The sequence below is a fragment of the Danio rerio genome, chromosome 2, assembly GCF_049306965.1.
Source record: "Danio rerio strain Tuebingen ecotype United States chromosome 2, GRCz12tu, whole genome shotgun sequence".
NCBI lineage: Eukaryota > Metazoa > Chordata > Actinopteri > Cypriniformes > Danionidae > Danio > Danio rerio.
This window is the reverse complement of record NC_133177.1, coordinates 38,832,501-38,858,893: the sequence shown is the minus strand read 5'-3', so window position 1 is coordinate 38,858,893 and position 26,393 is coordinate 38,832,501. Positions and strand designations below refer to the sequence as shown.

Here is a 26,393-nt window from a genome sequence, read left to right as displayed (position 1 = left end):
GAATTCTTCCATTGCATCTAAATGAAGATCTGATTACTTAGCTTCTCTTTGTGCAGAATTGCAATGGACAACATCACTATATAATTGGAAAAACAGGCATGCTACAGCACATCTTGAGAAATAATGTTATGTTTATATAGTCTCCATTCATATTTAATGGAACCACACAAGAATTTATATGGAAGTACACTAGGATCCAAATTTTCAAAGTTCTTGGTCTACTTGTTTAATCAGATCAACCATACAGTAGCAAAGATCATTTAAATTGACCCAAACCTCAATCAAGAGCGACACCCCAAGTAACTTCCAATTACCTCAATAGGTAAAATTTAAACATTTTGCTTTACTAGTTGTTTATATAAAAACTTCAAATACACCATTATCCATACATCCATTAATTCAATGACTTTTTTGGAACACTTTGCCTTGTTTGTTAACATGAGAAAATGCACTGGTAAAAGAAGGAATTTTCATACAGCATTTGTAGTCTTTGTCATCTTTAGGTCAATTTAAATATAAAATTATACAGATTAATAAATGCAGTAGTGTTACAATTTATTGTTAGCTAATTATAACAATTAGAGAGTTAACTTGCGCTCTTTTGTTTGCCATTTAGATTCCCTATTCTACAAAGTCATTTACAAGTTTATTAAATAATCATACACTGCAAAAATTATGCAGCTTAGGCATTTAGTTCATTGTAACTTATTAATCCAAGTTAATCATGTTCTTCTAACTTAATGTTATAAGTTACGCAAGCAGTTTTAAGTCAGTTTAACATAAGTTCATTAAACTCATAAGGTTAATTTGATTCAGCTTAAAATTTAAGGCAACAAGGATTTTTACAGTTTTGTAAGATTATAAACCACTATTAATTAGTTAAATGCCTATTTAAATACTACTAGATATATACTGCAATACTAGTAACTAATAGCAATGTAAAAAGGAATTAATACTAGTCATGTACCAACAGTCACTAGAAACACCCAACTGTAAGCTAGGAAAGGAGTATATCTGTGTAATAAGTCTGCAATTAATACATACTTGGCTACATCTGTACAGTAGTGACTAATAATAACTAATGAACTACGAATTAAACTAAGACATTAGTGTATTAGCCCACTTACAGTAGTATTAAATTAACAAAGTTGACAGTAAGAACAACTTTTCTTCGCAGTGCAGGAAAAGAAACATTTTGTAACTTCGAGCCATTTTCATGAAGGCAAAGTTGATGAGAGCTGCTTACCCAGGTGAAGGGTCAGGTTGATGGAGTTCGGGTACTGGATGCCCGCTAACATAGTCTGGCTTTGCCACCAGGTTGGTTGCACTGGTTGGTTGTAATCGGTGAGATAAACAGCGCCGTGGTGCAGTCTGGGGTCCGCGGCATTGCAAATGTGGCATGATTTAGTGACTCCCGTAACCCCGGTCTGTACGCAGAACTCTTCAGGCGGCGAGCCGCAAGTGTTGGTGGCCACCACGGTCGCATTGAAAGCCGCGTTAACGAACTCCGGCATGCAGCGCTGAGGCCGATCATCCTCGTCTATACATTCATCCATCGCTCCGTGACTGCACGCTGCCCACAAAGTCCATAACAACAAACAGCTAAAAAGCGACATTGTGTCCTTTTGCTATTGCGACCTCGAGTTGCTACCGTCACTGTCTTGATCCCTTAAATCCTCGCAGTCTTTCAAAAAAAAGTTTGCGGTAACTCGCCAGCTACCGAGTTTGTGGCTTTATAAATAAACTCATGCGGAAAATGGTGGTAGTCGCTTCACCTCCGGAAAAGTGATTATAGTTGCGGCTTTAAACCTCCTCGCGACTTCTCTCCTACAAACCTTCACTTTATTCGTGCTTTGTAACCAGCGCCATGGAGAAAAAAAGTTTTGGAGAAAAGCAACTATATCCGACTACACCCTGGCAGCTAGTGCGCAAGTCAATGCACTTCCAAAAAAAAATCCCTACGTCTACTTCCGCCTGAAGGATGCTTTGATGGACCGCCGCTAAACAAGGCAAGTCCGAATGGACAGGGAGATATGCGTGGGCGTGTTCAGCGAAAAGGGCGTGGCTTTTAACTATCCCGATTGGACATTTCCACAGTCAACTCCAGACGTGGGCGGGGACTCTGGGGTTTCATACCTCACAGATTATCAACGAAGCGATGAACTGTCTGACTGACCACTAACTATTCATAAAAACAGTTATGCGTGCAAATATTCGGGTTAAAAACTCACTTTTATCGATTATTAAAAACCTACTGTTTGATATCCAGGATACAGTTTATCCTGTGGTGTTTTCTAAATGAATCCCCGTGCTATGAAGTACTAGAGGATGGGAACTGTTGCTTTGAGCACGGGGTCAAAGAGCAAGGTTATATATACCTTCCAGGCAAGGGTGTATCCGAAAACTTTAAATAGCTCAGTCTTACGTGCTGTGGGCTGTTTATTAATATTTTACTAGCATTGTTTTAAAATGTAATAGACAACTTACTCGTAGTATCTTCAATAGTAATCTCTCTAGATAAATTCTTCATTCTCAGAAATAAAGGTACGTGAGCTGTCATTGAGGTGGTGCCTTTTCAAAAGATACACATTTGTACTTAAATGGTCCATTTTGGTACTTCAAAAGCTTATATTTGAACCTATTTTTCAAATGTGTACCTTTTGAAAAGGTACCAGTGACAGATCTCATACCTTTATTTCTGAGTGTTCAGTAGCCTACAAACTTTGACACAAACAAAAACTGAATTGAAACCAACGACTATTGAAAATTTTCTATACGTTTTTATATTTCAGCATTTTATGTTTATTGCAAAGTGATGCTTGTACATTAAACACTTATATAGGCTATATTAACCACTGTATGCACATTTAAGGTTTCATTGAACTAATTAACCAACTAGCCAAATAAACACACAAACAAACACAGATATCACTTGCAATTCTGGCGATTTGTTTATCTTCAAGGTAAAATTCCTGGTCAAACATAAAAAATATGACAGATTTTGGTCAATTTTGTCTCTCCTTTGGGAAAACATAAAATAGCTCTCTTAAATTAACACATATCCTTGTCATTCACAACAACAGTTTTGTTACAGCCTTCACTTAAAGACTGCTCTACAATTGTGTGATTACTTTACTTTTACCTATTTAGTTATGCTTTTTTATATTAATTTCATAGTTACTTTCCATTTTTAAGACTACATTCTGCAGAGTTGTAAAGAGTACATGAAAACCATACTTGAGTAAAAGTATAGATACCTTACTGTAAAAATTACTCCATTAAAAGTTACAAGTCACCAATTCCAATAAGACTTGAGTAAAAGTATTAAAGTATCCGATTTTAAAAGAACTCAAGTATTTTACTCATACTGAATGTAGGCTCAAAGAACACAAATAAATGTTTTATTTCCTAATATAGAAATTAAATGGAACCCTTAATGTTTCAAAATTGTAGAACAAAATAGAAAAAAAAATAGAACAAAAGTTTTAGTCAAACTCAAACGTCCAAAAAAGTAGTAAAACATAGTAAAATAAGATTCAGAGCTGACTTTCATGTGATTCACCTCAAGTTGCTTATATTTTTAATACTCAGTACAAAATAGCCCCAAAAAAATACTTAAGTAAAGTAACGAAGTCCATTTACTCAAGTACTTTACACCACTGACATTCTGTAACAGATTTATATATTTTGATGTTAATATTTTGTGAATGTGGGCATACAATAATAAATTAAAAAAAACAATCCTGGCATATGACCTCAAATGACTGCAATTAGCTATTGCTACTCTCAATTAAAAAATTTGTTAAATTCAAATTACTATTTTTTAAACTATATTACCTCAAGACGACACAATGGCTCAGTGGTTAGCCCTGTCTTCTCACAGCAAGAAGGTCGCTGGTTCAAGTTCCGGCAGAGTCAGTTGACATTTCTGTCTGGAGTTTGCATGTTCTCCCCTTGTTGGTGGGTTTCCTCCAGGTGCTCCGGTTTCGCCCACAGTCCAAAGACATGTGGTACAGGTGAATCAAATAAGCTAAATTGGCCATAGTGTATGAGTGCATATATAAATAAGTCTGTGTGGGTGTTTCCCAGTACTGGGTTGCAGACGGAAGGGCATTCGCTGTGTAAAACACATGCTGGATAAGTTGGTGGTTCATTTCACTGTGGCGAACCCTGATAAATAAAAGGACAAATAGAAGGAAAACGAATGAATGTTACCTCAAACTCAACTTGTAGATTTATTTTTGAAATAAATATTAAATGAATGCAGTTTACCAGTACACATAAGTAATTAAATCAACATTTAACAAACAGACACATTCTATTTTGATCATTTTATTTTCATTAATAGTAATAGAAACTCTCCTTTTTCTTGTATAAAAATATTTACAACCAAAGTGAATGTATTGATTGGAAAGCGAGAGCTGCTGTATACTGAATTATCTGGAAAGCTATGTTTACTATTGATAAGGCTAATAATAGACTTCATACTCCAGACTGGCAGTGAGTAGAATGATCATTAGTATTCAGAGACATTCCTTAAGATAATACAATTACGATTTAATCAAAAGGTGATCAAAGAACTCTCTCACTCACACCTGGTGTCTAACAAGATAATATATCAGATCAATCAGTTTATTTAACATGATAAATACATGATACATGACAGTTCATTAAAAAAACAGGATAGAACCATATGAGGAAAGAAAGATGCATACACTTTCCTCATTAAAAAATTAATTCATTAAAAACAAAGACTACATTGTTGAGCCAAGTTTCTTGCCATTATAACGATCTGTTTAAAGTAGACTTCTGTCTCTCTCTCAGTCACCCACTACATTCAAGACAGTGGGAAATGCTAGATTTACTCCCAAGTCAAAATGAGAAATAAGTGTCAACGCTTTGTCAAATCCTCATTCCAGCCCCCCGTATGAAGGCCTGCATCAAGCTCAGGCACGTCCAAGATGTGCATTGTCTGACTCTGAACACATACAGCTGCAATTGTTCTTTAAGGAGACTTTAAAGTCTGTGCAGGATATAAGAGGTATTTAATATGTAGTCATCTTACCCACAGGCTTTGTGCATATATTAAATTCTGCTCAGAGACATTCCAAGCATCCTATGGAATGATTTGTTTATTTAGTAAATCTGATTTCTTTGCTATGTATAATTTTAAAAACTGCAGTAAGTATCTGCAGGTTACATTTAAAATTTAACAACACACAATTTTTTTTTTCCTGCTTGTTCAAACTATACTTAATTAAAATGAGCGGCACTGAGAAAAAATACTCAGCAGATTCATTATTGTAATGAACAATAATGAATATTTCAACAAATAAATGTTTTTTTATTTACTTTAACATTTCAGTACTATGAATTTGTTGTAAATACATATTTTTTTACAATTAAATTCTTAATGTATTATCTTGCATAATATTGACAAGTTTTTGGATTAGTGCCTCTCTGTGAAACTCTTAAGTAGAATTTACTTAAAATTTGCAATATGTGGATGTGGCTTCCAGAACATTCTTGATCACACCGCCATATTGAGTTTTCTATTCGAGTTATGAGGACCGACAATATGAGGCCATAAAAAAGGTAAGACTAAACTATTTGAATGGCAAATCAAAATGTTTGTGTTATTGTCATGCCATAGCCTACTCTAGTAAAAATAGAAAAAGAAAAAAAAGGCTTTTTTCAGGTAAATGTCATGACCAGCCGAGGAATGCCTGCTTAAGATGAATTCATTAGGCGCCCGTCATCACCTGAAGGTCACTGATATCCGCATTTTCAAAAAATAAAATAATAATTACATATGCACCATGTTTTTGAGTTTTAAACAAATAGCCTACATTCTCGATTAAATCTTAATTTCATGACACATTAATTGTGGAGCCATCGAAGTCAGAGGCAAATGTCTGAATGTCTAGCCGAGAAAAATCTGCTCTAGCCAGACCCGAGTTACTTGAAAGTGTAAGTTGAGATCATGCAAAGTCTAGTAGGACAAACTAAAATAAAATGAGTTTGAAATACTCACGGCGACACAGTGGCACAGTAGGTAGTGCTGTCACCTCACAGCAGAAAGGTCGCTGGTTCATGGCTCGGCTGGGTCAGTTGGCGTTTCTGTGTGGAGTTAGCATGTTTTCCCTGCGTTTGCGTGGGTTTCCTCTGGGTGCTTCGGTTTACCCCACAGTCCAGAGACATGCGGTGCAGGTTAATTGGGTAAGCTAAATTGTCCATAGTGTATGTGTGTGAATGACTGAGTATGGATGTTTCTTAGAGATGGGTTGCGGCTGGAAGGGCATCCGCTGCATAAAACGTGCTGAATAAGTTGGTTGTTCATTCCAATGTGGCGACCCCGGATAAATAAAGGGACTAAGCCGAAAAGAAAATGAATGAATGAACGAAATACTCTCAAGGCTGACGCAAATAGTTGACTCAATGTTTTAAAGTAAAACATACACAGTATTTTTAACAGTGTGAATCAACATAATTCTTGAGATTTTTGGGGGACAAATTAACTGTTTTATTTTTAATCCACTTAAATTTTTCAAAAGAATTAAGTTGACTTAATTCGTGTTGCGATGACATGTAGGAATTGTGTGGAGCCCAGCATTTTTTTCTTTTTTTTTTTTTACAGTGAATGAAACGGGTAGTAACTAAGTCTGCAGTTTAATTTATAAGTTTTAACAAAACAAATGAAGCATTCAAAAACATCGAAACAATAGTTCACAGAAACATGAAAAATCCCCACCATTTACTCACGTTCAAGTAGTTCTAAACTTGAATTAATTTTTTTCTTCTTCAATATGCTGTTGTCTTGTCATGACATAGAAGAATATTAAAAAGAGGTCTTAGGGGTTATTGCCATACACTCTCAGAAATAAAGCTATGCGAGCTGTCACTGAAGTGGTACCTTTTTAAAGCTTTGTACTTAAAGGGTCCATATTGGTAACCTTTAAAAGTATATATACTAGTACCTAAAAATTAAGAGAAACAATTTTGTACTTTTAAGGTACTAATATGTATCCTTGAGGTATTAATGTGGACCTTTTAGGTACAGATTTGTACCTTTTTTTCTACACTACTTGATCAAGAGAGGATTAATCTAAGATTTGTCAGACTCGCCCTATAGCTGCCATAAAGTGTATAACTTTGAGATGGAAAGATTCTAAACCACCATCTACTTACAAGTGGATTAAAAAAGTGTCATTTTATATACCTTTGCAAAAAAATGTGTTTTGTTTGAAAAAGTGGCAAGATTTGTTTCTTTGTTTCTTTAAATTTATTCATGGTTTATTCGTGACACTACAGGTTGGAGGTTTGGGGTGTGTACTCTGTGTTTAACTTGGAAAAACACAATAAACAATGTTTAAAAAGAATTTCTTTCTTCTGTTCGACATGAAGCAATATAATATAAAGAATGTTGGGGGAAATCATTGACATTAAGAAAAATGCTACAGAAGTCAATGGCTGCTTTTCTCTAACTTTCCTCAGAGCATCTTCCTTTGTGTTCACTTGAAGAAAAAAAAAACTCAATTGGACACAATTTTACTTTTTTAGGGGGTGAACTATCCTCTTAAGTTACCCCCCAATTATATTTCAACTTGATCGCTGCTGGTTTAAATCGCCCTCTATTGGCAATAATTAGCAAACGCGTCTGCAATGCTAAAGTAACGCAACAAACGTCAGATCCGAGGTTATTATTCAAATAAACACATGCTTCTCACAATGCTGTTTTTACTCATCAAACACAGCAATTAAGCAAAAACTAATGATAAATTTAAAGTCTTAAACTTTATTTGCTGGTATTTTCTAATGAATTGTTTCCCCAATCTAGTCCACATATTTAAGCCATTAATTTTTATAAAGTCAAAATAAAATAAATAAAAAAAGTTTAAATAAAATAAATCAAGTCAAATATATTAATGTTTCACAAGCGCTCAACAGATGAAAAAAATTAGCATATAAAGTGATTCATACGTCTCAGAAGATAACAACATCAGATCTCAACGTTCCAAAGTTCTCATACCGTTTTATAGGCAGGCACACACTCTTCCAACTACAAATATTTCATTTATTTTGTTATTCATAAAAAAAACAGATTTGACATTCATATCTTAAGCATTGCTCAATCTGGATACAATACTTGTCAGGAGTTGCTGCAAAAGCACACATCTGGAAACTGAGTTTTTGATTCACACCAGTAAGTTTGAGTTTGGGTTTTCAACAATTTTCTTACAGATTAAAATTAGCCTTATTTTATTAACATGCACGCGCGCACACAGACAGACAGACAAGTTTGTCAGGTACATGTTGCTGTTATCAGGTTAAACTTCCCTTTTTCATTCAATTTGGCTGAATAGTTCATCTGTGTCAATAATCCAGACATTTTCTATTTAATTTATTTATTTATTTCCACTTTTTACTGGAATAGGATATTAGGAGGACAGACACAAACAGGAAACATTGGGAACAGAAAGAGGAGGATTGACATAGGACCTTGAGCTGCGAATCTAACCCGGGTTGTCGTGAGCATCATGGTGCTATTTGTCACACTTAACCATTAGGCTATAGGCGCCGACACTTGTTCCAGACATTTATGAGTTTCTGTATTCTGTTAAACACAAACTAATATATTTTAAAGCAAGCTGGAACCCAATAACCACTGACTTTGAACAGAATAAAGAAACTCATAAAGGTTTACAAGCAATTGAAGTTGAATTGATAGGAAGTAAATTCATTAGGGATCAACTTAAATCACTATTCTTCCTCTTTCTGATGCTGTTTGAACAGAAGTATTGTATCATCATAATGTCTACATCCCTAAATGCGTTGAATTGCTGCAGTGCTAATATCTGATTAAAAATTTGCTTAAACAAGCAGTGGAGAACAATTGATTTAAAACACAATAATAATAAAAAAACTGATGATTTTTATTAGAATACAACACTAAGCATATATTTGCTATCAATAAAAAAAGGATTGAGACACTGATGGTCACAAATAGCTATTTTTTATTAACTATTAGCCAAAATTACTGTCATTAGTATACAGTATGACATTAATGTTTTTATTTTTGTCATGCTTTCTTACAAATAAAAAGAAAAAAGACTGAGAACCGACCAAACTTACACATAATTTACCTTCTTGCATATATCCATGCTCAGACGATCAATTCTAATATCCACCCCTGTTTCCCCCCCAGCCGCCACCACCACCTCCTCCTCCTCCTCCTCTGAATCCTCTCCCTCCGCCTCCGTAACCTCCACCTCCACTAGACCCCCTATATCCCCCAGATCCCCTATATCCACCTCCTCCTCCATACCCCCTGTATCCTCCACCGCCTCCACCACGATATCCTCCCCCACCACCCTGATATCCTCCACCTCCTCTGTATCCTCCTCCACCTCCTCTGTATCCTCCACCACCTCTGTATCCTCCTCCTCCCCTAAAATCTCCACCGCCTCCAAAGTCAGTCCGGGCCATCTTAGGTGGACGTGGACCATCTCCAAAGCTGTAAAAACCCAAAAGATGATGAGTTACACAACCATAACACCTCAAGCGCTGTTTCCACATGAAATTAATGTATTTTCTGTGATCCAATTAAAAGCAGTCAGTCGAGATGCATTATTGCTGAGCTCAAGGTATAACTGAAGTTTAAATAAGCCTTTTTAGACTATTTGAGACTTTCTCCTAACCAAGTGCATCAGTATAATGTTGGATAAAACTAAATATGTATTTTAACAGAAGAAAAATCTTTCAAATTTAACAATATAAGGGACATTCTACCAGAAATGTACATTATCTGTACATGAAATAAAACTTACAATAAATAAAAAGCATTTCGTCCCAAACATTTCTAAAATGGACTGATTGTTAATTTCTGTGAGTTGTGCTGTAAAGGAATATGTCATTCATTTGGTTCTCAGATATTTTTCCTCATTAAAAACGTTTTGTGAATGTACAAACCCTGTTACTGTCCTTGTCCTCAGTCTAATTGAACCTACAGCTTTAATAGTTTTGTTCTGCTAAAAACCTATTAAAAATAAATACAACTTCAGAAATAGTAAGTTTAGGTTGTTATCATTCACATCAATTCATTAAAAACATGAAACTACGAATAAATTCTACAAATAAATACTATTTTACAATTGTCTCCATGTTTGTCAGTCCGGTCACACTTGCATTACATTTTTTTAGGCTATGACTCAAAGAAAGTGACATCATTTAATGAAGGAGAAGCTCACAGAGATCAAGGATGAATTTTTATTATTGGATTGTATGATTTTATGCTTGTTTTTGTATAATTTTTTTTAAAGAGGACAATCTTAAAGGTCAGGCCTTGTCACTTTTTTCATTAGTGAAATGTACGTTTCTGGTGGAATGTCCCATAAGCTTAAGAATATGTAAAAATAAAGACGAATACAAGTAAACACAGATCAGACCTAAGCCACCAAACTACAATAATTTAATACTAAAAGCACTTTTAAAAGTACTAATGAGCTCAAAGTAGCCAAATTCAAACAACCTGTTTAAAGTCCATTATTTGATATAATAATTCTTTACATTTATATAGCTCTTTTCTGGACACTCAAATCTCCTCATCCACTACCAGGTGTGCAGCATCTACCTAGATGACGCGGCGGAAGCCACACACTGGCTTATTGGTGGAGAGGAGACACAATGATGAAGCTAATTTTGATATGGGGATGATTAGGAGGCCATCATGGACAGAGGCCAGTGGGCAAATTTCACCAGGATGCCTCTTTTCGAAGGACATCCTGGGATTTTTAACGACCACAGAGAGTCAGGACCTCGGTTTAACGTCTCATCTGAAAGACAATGCTCACTTTGCAGTATAGAGTCCCCATCAATATATTGGGGGATTAGGATCCACACAAACTACAGGTTTAGTGCCCCGCTGCTGGTCTCACCAACAACACTTCTGGCAGCAACCTAGCTTTTCAATGTGGTCTCCCATCTAGGTACTGACTGGGCGCAGCCCTGCTTAGCTATAGTGAGGGACCATGTGAAGGTTGCAGAGAGCCAGCTGCCAACAAAGTTCCATTAATCCATTAAACCTATCACACATACGCATGTCATCTCATCATGTCTATGATTATTGCGGTCTTCATTAAGACAGCTGGACGATAAATTAAAGGTGATTTTTATCTGCATTTTTTCAGTTTACTACAGTGCAAAATAGTGTTTAAAATCTAAACAGATTAAATAAAATCATAATAAAATTAAGATAATCATTCAGTGATGATGACAGCTGTTTGCCTCACTTTTCATTGAACTATGGCTCTGTGTGGTAATTGCTGCAAGTAAAAATACCACATATAATAAGGTTATTTTTTTACTCCAAATTCACTTTTAACTTCAGTTGAGTGTTTGAAATAAATCCTGTGAGATGATTCCAAGGTCGTGTGTTTATTAGTCAAGCTGAAAAAATAAAAGCAGTTAAATCTTCTGTTTATAACGCAACAATGGGGGTTTCCTAGGTTTCCTTTGTAATAGTGTTTGGCATTTTCACAGGAGAGTGCCTTCGGTGAAGATTTACTACTGATCACAATCACAGCTTTGCTCAATCATGCTTGTAATTTCATATTGATGAACCACCCAGGCCTATTCAGTTGGAACTTCATCCTAAACAAATCAACTTTGTATAAGGGCTCAATGATCTCACCGTGGGTTGGAGGCCATGAGGTTGATGCCTGCTGACGAGGGTCTCGACACGAGCCGAATGACGTTCAGCAAGCGCTCATTGAGAGGATCCAGATTCCTGATGTATTCTGGATCTTTGGTCACTTCCACCACCAGCGCCTCCAATCCTGCCCTCAGGCCGGCCACACCAGCAGCCACATCATGAGGAATCTGCAGTTTGATCCTGCACAAGACATGAATATTTAGAATGATTTAACTTGGAGTGCTCATACTTTCGTTCATAATTTAAAGCTTTATAAAACACATACCAGTCGTCAAGCTCAACAACTTCTCCATTGGATGTGATCTTCTTTGAGCCGAACAGAATGAGTTGAAGAGGACTGACAAGAGTCATGGATTTGGCTGAGATGGCTCGAGTTCGGATCTGGAATTACAGAGTGACAAAATTATGCTTATGTATTCCTGAAAGCAAAAAAAAAAAAAAACAAAAAAACATAACAAACAAACAACAACTAGGTACTACCTAAGAATAAGGTTTCATGTGTTATCAAAAATGTAAAATATTAGTTTGAAATTAACCATAAATATATTTTAGTTTCGACAGCTACTAATATATAAAAAATGACTTAAGTGTACAAAAAATACATTTTTATTTACATTACTGAATACTATAAAACTATATTGCTTTTGTTAGTTCACATTATCTAATGATTTAAGAGTTACTAAAATCTTTAGTAGATATACACAGCTTTAAACATTTGGGTTGGTAAGGTTTTTACAAAAAATATATAATAATAATGTTATGTTCTCCACCGGGCTATTTAGTTGGTTATGGTTTCGTTTTCTTTTGCTGGTGCTGGGCTGGCCACTAGATAGTGCTCTTGTCTTGAGGTCACTTGTTCCCTTGTGCGCAGGTTGGAGTAGCATTATAGGTGTGTCGCGTTGCCAGTGATGAGTGCATGATAAAAGGATTCCTCTTTTGTTCGGTTGTTTGTTGATCAGTCTCCACCAGCACCAGAATTTTTGATTGTTTAAAAGATTATTTATTTTTAATTTGATGTTTGTATGAATTACTTGATTAATCTTCATTTTTTAAATTATTTGATTGACGGCGTGTGCTTATGTTTATATTGCAGGCTGTCTAAAGCAGAACAGTTTGTAACAATTTTATTTAAAAAATAGTATAAAATTATGATATTATTATATGTTATTATTATATATTGTGTAAACATTACAATGTAAAATAGTTTTTAACTTTATACTTGACAATTATTTGATATTTGGCAATAGATACTCAATTCAATGTTATTAAAAACAAAATGAACATTTATAGAACAGTGACACATTTTTGTATCATTTTAGTAAGTAGTATTATAAATATTTAGTGAATTTGTTATTGGTGAATTAAATTAAAAAGTACAATTGGTCTTCAGGGAAACAGCCCAAAATGACCCAATATGGACTACAGTATGTTTGTCTAATCAAATTCTCTTTAAACTGATAAAGTCCCGGGAGCTGAAAAGTATTTATACTTCTGCATCGAATGATTGGGGTGACCCACAGCACCTGCCTTGTACGTAGTCGTGCATTTATACTTCTGCGTGCTGTTTGTGTTGCTCTTCAATAACACTTTCGAAACGCTAGCTGGCAGTGAGGTTTTTAAGGTTGTGCTCTGTGTCTCTCCGAAGGCGTTTTGAATTTTCTAAATGCTACCCTAAAATGTAACTACAACTCTCTCATTCAGAGGCAGAAACGGGCAGACGTCCAACAACTTTAATCATAAGGGGACCACAAAACAAAAAGTTTCTATCTGGAGCTCCTTTAGGAGACTTGACACTGTGCGACTGACAGCCTTGTGTCTACATAGTATTAATGAAGTTTAAACTTAAAAAAATCAGTAGTTTCAAACAAGACTCTTAAAAACAAACCTTTTCCCCAAAGACAAAAAATGGAGATGGATACTTCAAATCATGGTTGCTGAAAGGACAGTTGACAGAGGATTTGTGGATGAGAGCATTTCGTCCTTCTGTAGTCAGGATCTTCCTCTTTTCTTTGTGGTAACACACATTGGGATAGGAACCAAACGTCAACAGAGAGATGACCAAATCCAAGTTATTATCTGGTCCCACGTTGTTAAACACCTGATTTAGGAGACACTCTAAAAGAAACAGAAAAAAAAATCCACTTAAGATTTACACAAAAAATATATCTCTTGGTTGTTATAACATTATTTAGAAGGATGGTAGAACCTTCAGGGAAGCCAACGTTAACAAGGATCTCTTTCAGCTGGACTTTGGCCTCCCAGGTCATCCTTAATGTGGGCATGTTCAGCCTCTTGTGCTCACAAAACCTAATCTCTGCATCCTCACCTCCCACCCTGAAAATGAAGAAGATTTTTTACATAGCAAATTCCACAAGAAATTAAATTGATAAATGTAAAAAAACAAACACAATGCAGAGTGTCTATAAAGTGAGTATAATGCCCTCAGAACCCACCGAACTTCATCCCAGGCCTGGAAGACAGAGAGCAAGGCCACGTGATCGGAGAAACGTGAGCCTGCAAAGTTTCTATGAACAAAGCCAAGGCGTTTTCCCTCGTTGATGAAGGGCTCTGGGAAACAGGTTGCTGCTGAGATGGTGCAAACTGCATCTCCAACACTAACAAAAACACACACCAATAAGTCAAAACAACTGGTAAGTGGAAAAAAAAAAGAAACACATTGGTAATAACAATTAAGGATTTGGTTGTTTTTATGATGCCACATCAGCAATGTATGGCTATTTCATAGTAAGATCAACATAGATCAAAAATTCATTACATTATAACTTTAAAAACAACTTCATATTTTCATAAGAGCTGATAAAAATAATAATAAAATTAATTAAAGTGACAAAAATGTACTTTAAAAAAAGCATCAGATATTTTTCAGTTAAATTTTTGATAAATAACTTAAGGGTCTTCATAGAGATACAATTTAAAAACACCCATCAAGTGCTCAGAGTATAAAAATCTTGTCTAAAATATGCTTTATGGTGAGCGAGGCTTGACATTGATTACACATTGGTCATACATCATTCTTCAGTACAAGTCTGTCAACCTAGAGTGACCAATTCGGCATCTGGTATAAATAGTCTGATCTTGCCTGCTCTCAAAATTTACAGTTTAAAGCGTCTTTTATACACTTGGGTTATTAGACTTGGGTTGATCTCTTGCCATTTGTTTTTTGTACAATTGTCCCATTTCTTTTGCCATTATCCGTATTTATACAAATTAATTGCAGGTTTTAGATCAGCAGGAGAAATTAAACATGTTCACTCTCCGAGAATTTTTTTTTGTGCTGCCTCAGCTTTAATAATCAAGTAAATTATAAAAGAAATAAAAGAAAAAATATAAATAAAACAAAATAAACAAACAAATAAATAAAATAGATAAATAATTGATAAATGAAAAATATACACAAATTAAAGTTATTTACATGTATTTTATAATTTTTCTTAACTTTATAACTTTGAAATATGCATTACATTTATAAAAGTGCATTAAAGTGCCTATTGCTTTACATAACTCACAAAATACAAAAAAAAAAAAATCTAAATTTAAGTCAAATAATGTTTCACCAACATTTGGCTTTCAATATTCAGACATTTATATTTAAAATTGAAACATATATTGACATGCAACTATTAAAAGTATTTAAAATTAAATTAAAATTTCTTAAAAGTATATGAATAAGTGATCATAAATAAATGTTAAAACTATTAAAACAGTCTTGTTGACAAATAGGCAAAACTTAGTAGTTTGTAGAACAGTGTTGAGATGTAAAAAAAACAATCAGTATTATGGGCCTGCAATATGACCTTTAAATAGAGCTTTTTAATATGATAATCTATTAATGAAAATGTATTTTGTTATTACATCTCACTGTATTAACATATGTACAGTACTTTTGATAAATTAGAAGCCTTTGTGATCTTCACTTGCTTTGAAAAAGTCTAAACTATTATGTATTCATAATTATATATTACTGGTTTCTCAATTTTAAATTTCAGAGATAAATATGACAGGATTGCATCATAAATATTCCTCCAGTTCACAAACAGAAAACGCTGGATAAAGAAACTTACTTAAAAATGCATCCCATGATCATCATCTTCCCCAGTCGTGGTTCGATGGGCAGTTTGGCCAGAATGCGTCCCAGTGGAGTGAGCTCATCATTACTGTCTAAAGCATCCAGCTCTGGGGAACAACATTTGCTTGTTGGATTTTGTTTACCTGAACATCACTGGTATGAAAAAAAAAAAAAGCAGCAGAAGTTCTACCTCTCAGAGTATGTTCAGCCTCAATAACGGCATCCAATGGTGGTGGCTCGATGGCTTTGGACAGGAAATTCCCAATGCCTCCAAGCCTCAGTAATTTAATGCTGAGCGCCACCTCATGCAGCGGCGTACGGAAGATCTCTGGAGTCATGTGGGTCTCCAGTCTGCACGACAAATATTACAGTAAGAACTTCATATACTGTTTGACTTGGAGACTAAGATAAAGAATGAGATTTCATACTTTTCAAAACGAGCCCGACTGCACAGGTGAAAGCAGAAGCCTGGTCTGACTCGGCCAGCACGCCCTTTCCTCTGCTCGAGGTTGGTTTTTGAGGCCCACACAGTGGCGTAGTTTGTCATATTGTTGTGAGAAGTGAACAGCTTCACCTTCTGCCTGAATGAAACAAGTTTGAAATTTGTCAAGTCATTTGTGGACAAAACAGGACATATACACTGTAAAAAGATACAATGCCAATTTCAAAATCTCATACACAAATGTCAAATGCACTTGCAATTTTGTGTTCCAATTGTTATTAACCTAATATTAGTGTAGACAGTAGGGATGCTCATTTCAGTTAATTTTGCTAACCGACAACCGCTGCTCATTAATCGGTTATTAACGGTTAACTGGTCAGATTACTATTAATTTTATATTAAACAAATTGAAGTGTCTATTTTGTGTCTGACACATTAAATATTGCATAAAATACTGATTTATTTTTATATGCTAGCATATTAATAATAGAACAATACAATAGAGCATTTTCACGCACGTGCAGTGTTTAGCACAGAAGAACAGAATAAAATAAATAAAATGAATAAAATAAATAGGACTGCCCTAAATTATTTTCCACTTAAATAATTAATTTATATTACAAATCGAAAACACTGATTATTTTTAATAACTGGCATAGGCTGTTTTTTTCCAATCATATTTTTGTCTTCCGTCAAATAAAATAGCAGACTTCTTCAAATCGCTCGCTCCACGGAAAATATGCATTTATTTAATGCCCCGCTTGTTTTATTATAATCACAAAACCTTTTTACATTTTTAATAGAAATCATTATTTTAAAGATTATGTCTTGACGTGGTTTCCTTTCTCTCCATCGCGGCTCAAGTGCGCGCGCTGCGTGATGAAAAGACAACAACATGCGCGCATATGTTGACTTTTTGTAAACAGTTTTGTTGTTTAAATGTGATATTGCATTAATGTACATAAATGCTTTATAAGCTGTAAAATAAAAGGTAAAGCCTATTTGTTGCGTTTATGATGCAGATCCAGGTCAACATCAGCGCTTTTTTTTGGCATCAACACGTCTGTTTCAAGCAATATTCTTCTTAGATTTTGCTTCTTTGGCAAATGTGTCTGTAGGCACGGGTTATACATTATCGTCCCGCAAGTTAAGTATGTCTTGCAGTTGAACAAGTGGCCGACCACAGCTAACGTGCTTTTTTTTATTCCAAAAACGCGAAGCGCACCTCACTGCCTTTATACGTTGACAAGGAAAAAAAAAAGAGAAGAAGCGCGGTCCTCTTATGAAACGACTGAATCAGCTGGGTATCGATTGTGCAAAAGTGTTGCTGTATATGTTGATAAAATTGTAATATTTAATAATATTATGATATTCAAGATTTGTACATTCATACAGCTCTGGATAACTTAAAACAGCGATTAGACCTTCAGAGCGGCAATAATGCGTCCTGAAGTAAAGCGAAATGGCTATAAACTCCAGCATGATACAGTGATTATATGCAGAGTCATACTTTATCTATAAATAAAGTATAACTATAGAAACTGTGTTCATCTTAACTGAAAGCTTCTGCGTGTTTGCTAGCCTCACGCATCGCGCACCTGTCAGTCAGTCAGTCAGCACGTAACCCCAAAGGATTAAACCAACCAACAGACAGCGCACAGCACTATACGGTTACAAAAAAGTTTGCGCTGTTATAATCCACTTACCTTTTAATACGTTTTGATGCGATTATAATCCGCTATTAAAAACAACAACAACAATGACTGAATGTTTTGAATGGGTAATGTAGCCGTGGCGGGATGCATTTTGTTCCCCGCCATGGAAGAATGAATGTAGCGGAAACCAAGCTCTTTAAAAGTTCTCTGTAGTTGTCTTGACAACACAAACTGCTGCTCTGGGATGAGTCGCGTGCAAAAGATGCCCCTCTTAACGCAAAGGCGCATTCAATCTGCCCTTTATGCAGCCAAACTAAAAATATATAAAATAATAATTTTAATTGTTTAACTGATAGCATTAATCGGTCACAAACGCACCCTTTCGGTTAACAGTTAATCGATTATTTTGAGCATCCCTAGTAGACAGTTTAGACTTTTTCCATGTCAGCTTCAATGGCTATTTGATGGCAACAAACCCCAAGTTTATTGACGTCTTTATAAATGACACTTTTGTTTAACACAAAGGCTTATAACAATAAAAATACAAACAACAATAAATAATACATAAAATAAAAATTAAACAGTATTTTTTAAACATAATAACTCAATACAACCTTTAACTGATTCACATTTAAAAACAATTACTTCAAAGTCTCTCCACCGTTGTCTCATAACATTAATAATTGGCCATTGCAGAAGTATGCAGTTTACATTTAGCATGTTACTACAATACTGACATTTTGGAGCAACTTCTCCATTAAGCAAATGTCTGTGTTTAAGTCTGGTGTCCAATATGGCATCTTACATAAATAATTAAAAGAATAATTCGATTTTCCTCCTATTAAGGGCTAATTTTAGAAGAGTTTGATTATTTGAGCACTGATCTCTTCACGTTTTTTGTTTGTTTAGAATGTAGCTTATTAGTGGTTACATGTATGAAGGTGAGATTTTGCTTTAGTATAGAGAAGATTTAGATTTACTCTTATATAATTTCAGACCTGTATGACTTTGTTTTGTGTGAGAAAGTATTTGATTAAAACATTTATACCATTGACCCCCATTGTATGAACAAAAACATATTTTGCTGCTGCCCTATAAAAAAGGAAAAAGCGAAGCATATATTTATATACTCATGTAAATGTTCTCAGAGTGTGTCTAGTGTCTGAATTCTTCTATTAGTTTATTGCTACACGTCATTTTACATTTTTTTTAACTTGTATTTAAAGCAATAGAACTACACTGACAGTGATGAGCTGATGAGCAAATAGCTGCAATACACGGCTGCCCAAAATATTATGGCTTTCTGAATTCTACACACAGCATGTTCAATAAAAATGTTTCTTACTTGCAGGAGTCGAGTACGAAGACCACATCATTGATGGTGATGCTGGTCTCAGCAATGTTAGTAGACAAAATGACCTGTGGTGTAAAGCGAAATTGGTTTAAACCAAAAGTTTTCATTGATCATTTCATAAAATGCAGAACTAAACTTTCACATACCTTAGTCACACCGTCTGGCACAGGCTCGAACACTCGCCTCTGTTCTTCCCTCGGGATCTGAGAGTGAAGGGGCAGGATTCGGTATTGGTGACCACCTTACAAAGACACAACATTGGAAGGTTAGTGATTAAATGTTAAAAAAAATGGCAAAAGTCTTTTCAGAGGAAGTGTTAAAATTACAGACCGAAGTGTGGGTTCATCTCCAGGTGTTTCTGCATAAAATAGATGAGGTTCCAGCCTGGAAGGAAGACTAGCACAGCTCCTGGTACTTCCAGAGTTTCAATGTATTTCAGCAAAGCCTCAATCAGCTCAAATGAGGTTTCCTTCTCGTTCAGCTGAGACATGGCACGCTTGGTTTCTGGACTGTACTCAGAACCACAGATGACATTACAGTTCACCTGAAATAGACAAGTCAAGCTGTTTTGTTAGAAATGTTGTATTTTATTTATAATTATTTTGTCATAACGGCTTGGACTTTGAGGAGTTAAGTGCATCCTTTCTGAATAAAAAAACATAATAATTACACTATAACATCTTAATAATTAGCTTTAACTCTAAGAGCTATAAACAGTCATAAAGTAATAATTTTAATAGAATTAAATGTAACTTAATTTAAAAAAGAGTGTATTATCTGTTAACCTAAAACAACAACAAGCAAAACAAAAAGCAAAGCATACATCCTCATCTCCACCCTCGTCATCTTTATCTTTTCTCTTCCGGTCCATTGGTGGTGGTACAAACTGAGTCATCTGAATGCAGTCTTCTAGAAAATACTCTGAACGTATATAAAATATAACAATAGAATTATTAAGCAGCAGCTACCCTCATTCCAGCATGTGAGATGACAATATTATTTAAGAAAAGTATTATAATTAAACTCATAATGCAGTGCATTGTAAAATCATGCTTCTTACCTTGCACAGGATGTGCACGTCCATGTACCTCGATGACAGGACAGTTGAAGAAGTATTCCTTAAACATGGTGGTGTCAATGGTGGCAGACATGAGGATGACACGCACATCAGGGTAAGCCTGGACCACGTCTCTCAACACCACCAACAGGAAATCAGTCTAGACGGGAAAAATTTTTTTGTGTGAATTTGGTGAAACCGAACACACATCTCTGTAACTAACTTAAAAGAAAAGTTCACCCAATAATAAAAATTATGTCATGAGTAACTCCCCTTTACCTTTATCTCATGTTGAACAGATACTTTGATTAATGTGGAAAATTAGCAGCTGTTGATTTCCATAGTATTTTTTCATACAATGGAAATCAATAGCTACAAACATACTTCAAAATATCTTCTTTTGTGCTCAACAGAAAAAAAGAAACTATTAAAATGAGCACATTTTTAGTTTGGGTTGACTCTCCCTTTAAAAACAAATGGTATGGTCTTACATTTATGTCCCTCTCATGGATTTCATCCACGATCACGTGACTAATCCCACGGATACCAGACTCTAGCTTCCTCAGTAACACCCCTGTGAATAAAAGTCTTTTAGCAACATCACCAAGTGCTTTTGTGTTACAGAGTAAAGGATTTAAAAAACTAGAACGTACCAACTGTGCAGAAGAGGATGCTGGCATGAGGTCTGGGCAGGAAAGACTCAAAGCGCACACTGTAGCCACAGCTTTTGCCCACATCTTCACCTCTCTCGAAAGACACGCGTTCTGCCACTGAAACAGCACTGATACGTCTTGGCTAGGAGGAGGAATAACAGCAGAGGGAAGTCACACAGGCGATCTCCTTGTGGTATGCCAACGCACAAAATAAATGACCATTTCACCGGACTGACCTGAGTAACAACGATATTGCAATCGGAAGCTCTGCCTCCCTTAATGAACTCGTCCAGGATGTACTGAGGAACCTGAGTGGTCTTTCCACAGCCGGTAGCTCCACGGATGATGACCACTGGATTATTGTAAATGGTGGACATGATTTGCTCCTGAAAGTTCTTGACTGGTAGCTGACTTCGTTCCGTTAGAATCTGTAAGAAGAACATGCTTAATGTTCAGTACCAGACTATTGAAACTTTATATCCATTTTCACCATAAACGATGCTCACACTGAACACCACCAAAAATGAGCCTTTCTGTGAAGTATTATAAGCTTAAACCATGCACACTTTCAGCATTGACATAATTCTCATTAAACCTGGGAAATGGCAACTTCCCAATTTTGGAGTCCACTTACAAAAGTGATTTTACATAAACAGAACATGCAAGGTAAAGCTGTAACACTACTGGAATTTGTTACCAATCGATACAGAAATTTTAAAAACGTCAGTTTCCAGCTAACATTTGAGCACTTTTGAGTACGTTCTTAATCAGTGCTGATTTGCCATTGTGTTCACATGCTCAACAGAAATGACTGTAATTTGGGCGTGAAGGTCATCTGGAGTATTTCAAAGATATGTAAATCAGCTGGTTTGTCTATAAGCTGATATATTAGCGATCTGCTGATGAATCGCGGCTTTAAAACTCTCCAGTGTTCCTGTATCTGTGGTTACACTCAGTAAAAGTGGTGAGTTTGGTGAGCTGATGACCGTCACAGCCAATCACAGTCATTTCTGTTGAGCATATGAACACAATGGTCAATCAGGGGTTTAAGAACGCAATCAGTAGCAGTCAAATGTTCAACTTCAAGCCAGGAATCAAACTCGGGTCACCGTGAGTAACAACTAGTTTGCAATGACAAGCCCATTTATACTTGAAATGTTTTTTTTAATACCCATCATTTAAAAACTGTGACATGTCACTTATTACAGGAAAAGCCATTAATATTGTTCTTCACTAACACATGCAGATATTCCTATGCTTGCAAAAACAGCTATTAGAGATGAGACGAAATGTAAGAGAAGAGAGTGGCATCTCCGACAGAGTTTGAAGAGGTCAAGGACGACGTACTAAGATGGGTCAGCCATCTGCTGGCGCTAAAAGAGGATATGGTCCACATGACACTTCTAACAATCTGTTTTAATTGCAAACTAGAAGGGCATAAGAACGTTATCTTTAAAAGAAAATATTCTTCACCAGCTAAATAATATGGCTTTGGAGGAAAGCCCCGATGAACTGTCCAAATGTTGATTAACATTTTTAGAGATATACGCAAGCAAATCAGCGGTAACAACTTATACGACTTATAACATTAAAGACACACCTGTATTCAAATGCTTGAATACTCTATAAAAGGCTGGGACAGGCAGACCAGCAGCGTGCTTAACAAGTTTCTGTATACTGAAAGTTTTAGGCCCTTTATTTTCAGCGCAAAATACAGGTTTATATTTTGTTCTTGAATTTGTTTTATTCTTTGTTTTCACTAAATTTAATTTATTAATAAAAGTGTATTTTTATTAATTTTCTTCCTGGAGTGGACATTGTCTTCAGTCACAGAACCCATCAAGATACCATGTGGTAAGGTATGAATCTAATTATTCCTTGAAAGATAACACAAAAGATGACCCTAAAACAAAACTCTAGCTAATAAATATAGTGAAGAGAGGATAGTAATTAGGGTAATAATGAAGGCATCCCGCATAATAGACTTTTAGTTGCTTTGAATTTGACTTCTAAGGTGTAACATAGAACATAAAAATGGGATAAAATACGGTGCACACTTACATAACTATTATTCTAGAACATGTTATTTTAAATAAAACATGCAATTATTATGAATTCTGCATCTCTTATGTGTTCAAGATTTTGTTATGACCATTTCTCTGATCTGATTAAAAAAAAACTAAACAAAAAAAAACATATTTAAATAGCAAGTGTAAAATGGGCCTAAATGGCATCAAATCTAATACACGTACTAAAACACACAGAATTCATATAGATCATTTTGAGGGATGTAATAATTACAATGGTCCTGATGTATTTCCTTTTACATTTCAAATTTCAAATAATGTTATGATAGCTGTTACAACATTAAGTTATGATTGAATCGCCTCTTGTTACATATATGAATTAGGTTGACAACAGTCAGGAAATGTTCAATGGCCAATGACATCACCACGTTGAAATTTTCTATTTGATTTCATGGAGTCTTAAAGTGGCATTTTTATCTCACCGTCTGCAGATTTTGGTCCTGTTCAAGCTGATAGTTGAGCTCATTCAGAAGGTCATTGCTGATCTGTTCTGGGGTGCACTGCAGCCAAAAACAAGAACAAAACATTTTTATTGTTATGAAATCGACCACCCCAAATTTGCTTGCAAACACCAATTGAAAAGATCGATGCAGAAAAGCAAACTCACAAATGCTAGTGGTCCTTCGTCAATGTTGGAGCTGGTCCAAGGGTTCCAGTTGACCTGTGGTGGAGACCACGGCACCACACCTGCCATGCTCTGCCTTTGAGAGGGTTCAAAATGAGCCAATTTCCCTTGCACCAGAGACACTGGACTGTTGGGGTCTTGAGGCTAAAACAAGACACACAGCAAAATTGAAAGCACATATTATTCTTGTAAAAGTCAAGTAAGATTACAGTCCAACACTTACAGGAGGAGGGATGTGGATGCCAAGTTCCTGCACAACACTGTACAGCTGGTGTTGGACATCATCATTGACATTAACTGGATAAACATCTACCTGTCATAGCAACCAAAACAGAAAGTTAGATGTGTCAAACACACAGGCCTCAAAGATAGTTGAACTAGACTGTTCAACTCACGCTTTCTCCTTCTTTTTTCTTAGTTTGTCCTGTGTAAGCTTCTATAACCCCCAAATGGTACAGCTGACGGACAAGAGAGAGAGCGCAAGACTGGGCAGCCAGCTTCTTTGTAGAGCCGTGCTCACGAGCAGTAACCCCTGGAAAAGTAAAACAGATATTAACAGACTGAAACTGCTTGACATTACCATTTATTATAGGAATATATTATTGTACATAAAAGCATTCTGATACTTACTTCTACCCAGCTGTCTAACAAAGATTGTCATCTCAGCAATAAAACTCCTACAACAAAGCAAAGGTTAGCATGAAAATGTCCTATTTAGCCTACATTTGTCTTTAACAATGTAGCGCAAAAAAACTGACCTTTTAACCGGACAGCGCATGAGATCAACATTTCTGTGCAGACTCCGTACTGCACAACCAATCCAGAGCAGGTTTGCTTTTCTGCCAGACTTCTAAACATGCTGTTTGTTTTTGTCCTTTCTAGGTACTGGAGGCTTTGACCCCTGATGGACGAGTGACACCAGAAATCACAACCAGACATTATTTTACCTCTCCCACATCAAAACCCAACCAATCACACACTTGACCATGTGACCTCTTAGTGGAGCCTAAGTCATGTCACATGTTTGCCCCCATGTATGGCTGTGATTTCTGGCATCTCTAGTGTCCTCTTTTTAAGATCGTATGAACCACATGTGCGAATCTCACAAAAACACATCCAGGTCACAATTCCCACCAAAAACAAGAGCTGCATTTTTGAACCGAACAAGAGACACAAGTGTTCGTAGAGCTTCAATATAACTAGCTTCAGATTCACTTTAAATACATTAGCTTAGGTTTGAAACTTAATAAATGCTGTTTATATTGAATGCCAACACACTGCTGTTTTTTTGCTTTTCTTATAGATGACTTAACAACAAAAATGCCTTCTTATACTCATTTTGCTTCAGGGCTACCTATTTTAGTCTCCCTCAATACAATTTGGACCATTCATATCCAGTATATTTAGGAGAAAATATGGTAAATAATTATCAACAATATTATTATATATTTTAATGTCCTGAAAATAAAGCTAGCCATCTTTATTTATCAATAGTTAACTCTGCTTTTAGATGCACTGTGATATTAAGTATATTATTCCCATCCATTTTAATTACCATTATTCATTCTTACAACTCTGGAGTGAAATATGACCTGGACATGTTCTTGATGAGTTTTGTGAGATTCACTCATATGACACTGGTGATTTTGTTTTAAAAGTAACATCCGTGATTTGTCATCTGAGATCTCCTTGAGGTTAGATACACATCAAGGAGTTCTCTGTCACTGTTTCAGTCCAGCAGAAAAACAAACCCTTAACATGTGACATAAGCTGTTACAGTAAATGGAAGTCTGACCTGTTGTGGTCAGGGCCCACTTGGCTATACTTGTAGTCGGTTTGATTTTTCTCCTTCTGAAAGAACTGGTTCAGACGGGCCTTTGCATTATCCAGAGTCCAGTTCCCATGCAGGCCAGCATTCAGATCAACTTCCTCTGATTCATATGTCTTTTCGGTATTAAAAAAAGAACAATTCATTCTCAGAAACTTAACTACAGTTCTATTTATTAGACAGCAAACTGCCTAAACAAAAGACCTACTGCTTTTGCATCCTGCTCCTCTTTCTTGGAGTAATACTCCTGCAGGTTAGCTCCTCTCTCCCATGGTGCATTATTACGTCCTGAGTAGCCTAAACCTGTGACTCCAGGGACAGGTGCAGAACCCTCACAAGATTCTGAGACACAAAGATTTTGGACGGTTTAGTAAAGTACACATTTTTAAAATCATAATAAACTTTATTTTATATAGAGCCTTTAAAAGTATCATCTCAAAGCTCTTTCCATAAGAACACAGAGGTAAAATATACATGCCATCGTAGATGCATTAAGACTAGACAAATCAAAGCCAAGATTATAAAAACTAAGAAATAATTAAAATAATAGTTTTTTTTTATTAAAGCTAAAAAATTAAAACACATTGCAAAAATGTACCAATTCATCTTCTCAAACTCTTGCATATTTAAAATGTTTTCCCCCAACCTAAACGAACAAAACAAATTCCTTCATCACCATCATATTAGGGCCTGTCATAGCCTATTCATCCGCCCACTTTTTTAAACCTGCCTAACTTATTTTCTTCTGTTGAACACAATAGAAGATATAGTGAAGAATGTTGGAGTGGAAAAAAAAAAGCAGCCATAGACTTCTACAAAATTTTTTGTTACTACTATGGAAATAAACTATGGCTGCTTTTTCCAACTTTTCAAAATGTCTTGCTTTAAAGAAAAG

General features: G+C 35.6%; 2 protein-coding genes across 3 annotated transcripts in view; both read right to left on the bottom strand.

Annotated features, from left to right (window-relative positions):
* Positions 1–1,985, bottom strand: part of lamc1 (laminin, gamma 1) — a 98,541-nt gene extending 96,556 nt beyond the window's left edge. The window contains 1 exon segment of the mRNA NM_173277.1: positions 1,247–1,985. Coding sequence (NP_775384.1) covers positions 1,247–1,616 — 370 coding nt within the window. The 5' untranslated portion in view covers positions 1,617–1,985.
* A 6,068-nt stretch (positions 1,986–8,053) lies between these two features.
* Positions 8,054–26,393, bottom strand: part of dhx9 (DEAH (Asp-Glu-Ala-His) box helicase 9) — a 20,304-nt gene continuing 1,964 nt past the window's right edge. The window contains exons 5-29 of one of the 2 annotated variants that reach the window (XM_073920105.1): positions 25,707–25,840; positions 25,466–25,614; positions 24,429–24,571; positions 24,301–24,347; positions 24,066–24,202; positions 23,894–23,983; positions 23,653–23,814; positions 23,468–23,545; positions 21,195–21,386; positions 20,959–21,100; positions 20,797–20,879; positions 20,309–20,465; positions 20,072–20,169; positions 19,579–19,792; positions 19,395–19,489; positions 19,240–19,313; positions 16,226–16,378; positions 15,988–16,148; positions 15,793–15,904; positions 14,164–14,325; positions 13,917–14,044; positions 13,596–13,825; positions 11,976–12,091; positions 11,690–11,890; positions 8,054–9,514 (exon numbers count right to left, since the gene is read on the bottom strand). In XM_073920105.1, the coding sequence (XP_073776206.1) occupies positions 9,178–9,514; positions 11,690–11,890; positions 11,976–12,091; positions 13,596–13,825; positions 13,917–14,044; positions 14,164–14,325; positions 15,793–15,904; positions 15,988–16,148; positions 16,226–16,378; positions 19,240–19,313; positions 19,395–19,489; positions 19,579–19,792; positions 20,072–20,169; positions 20,309–20,465; positions 20,797–20,879; positions 20,959–21,100; positions 21,195–21,386; positions 23,468–23,545; positions 23,653–23,814; positions 23,894–23,983; positions 24,066–24,202; positions 24,301–24,347; positions 24,429–24,448 (3,189 nt within the window). In that variant the 5' untranslated portion in view covers positions 24,449–24,571; positions 25,466–25,614; positions 25,707–25,840 and the 3' untranslated portion in view covers positions 8,054–9,177. 2 annotated transcript variants of the gene reach the window in all.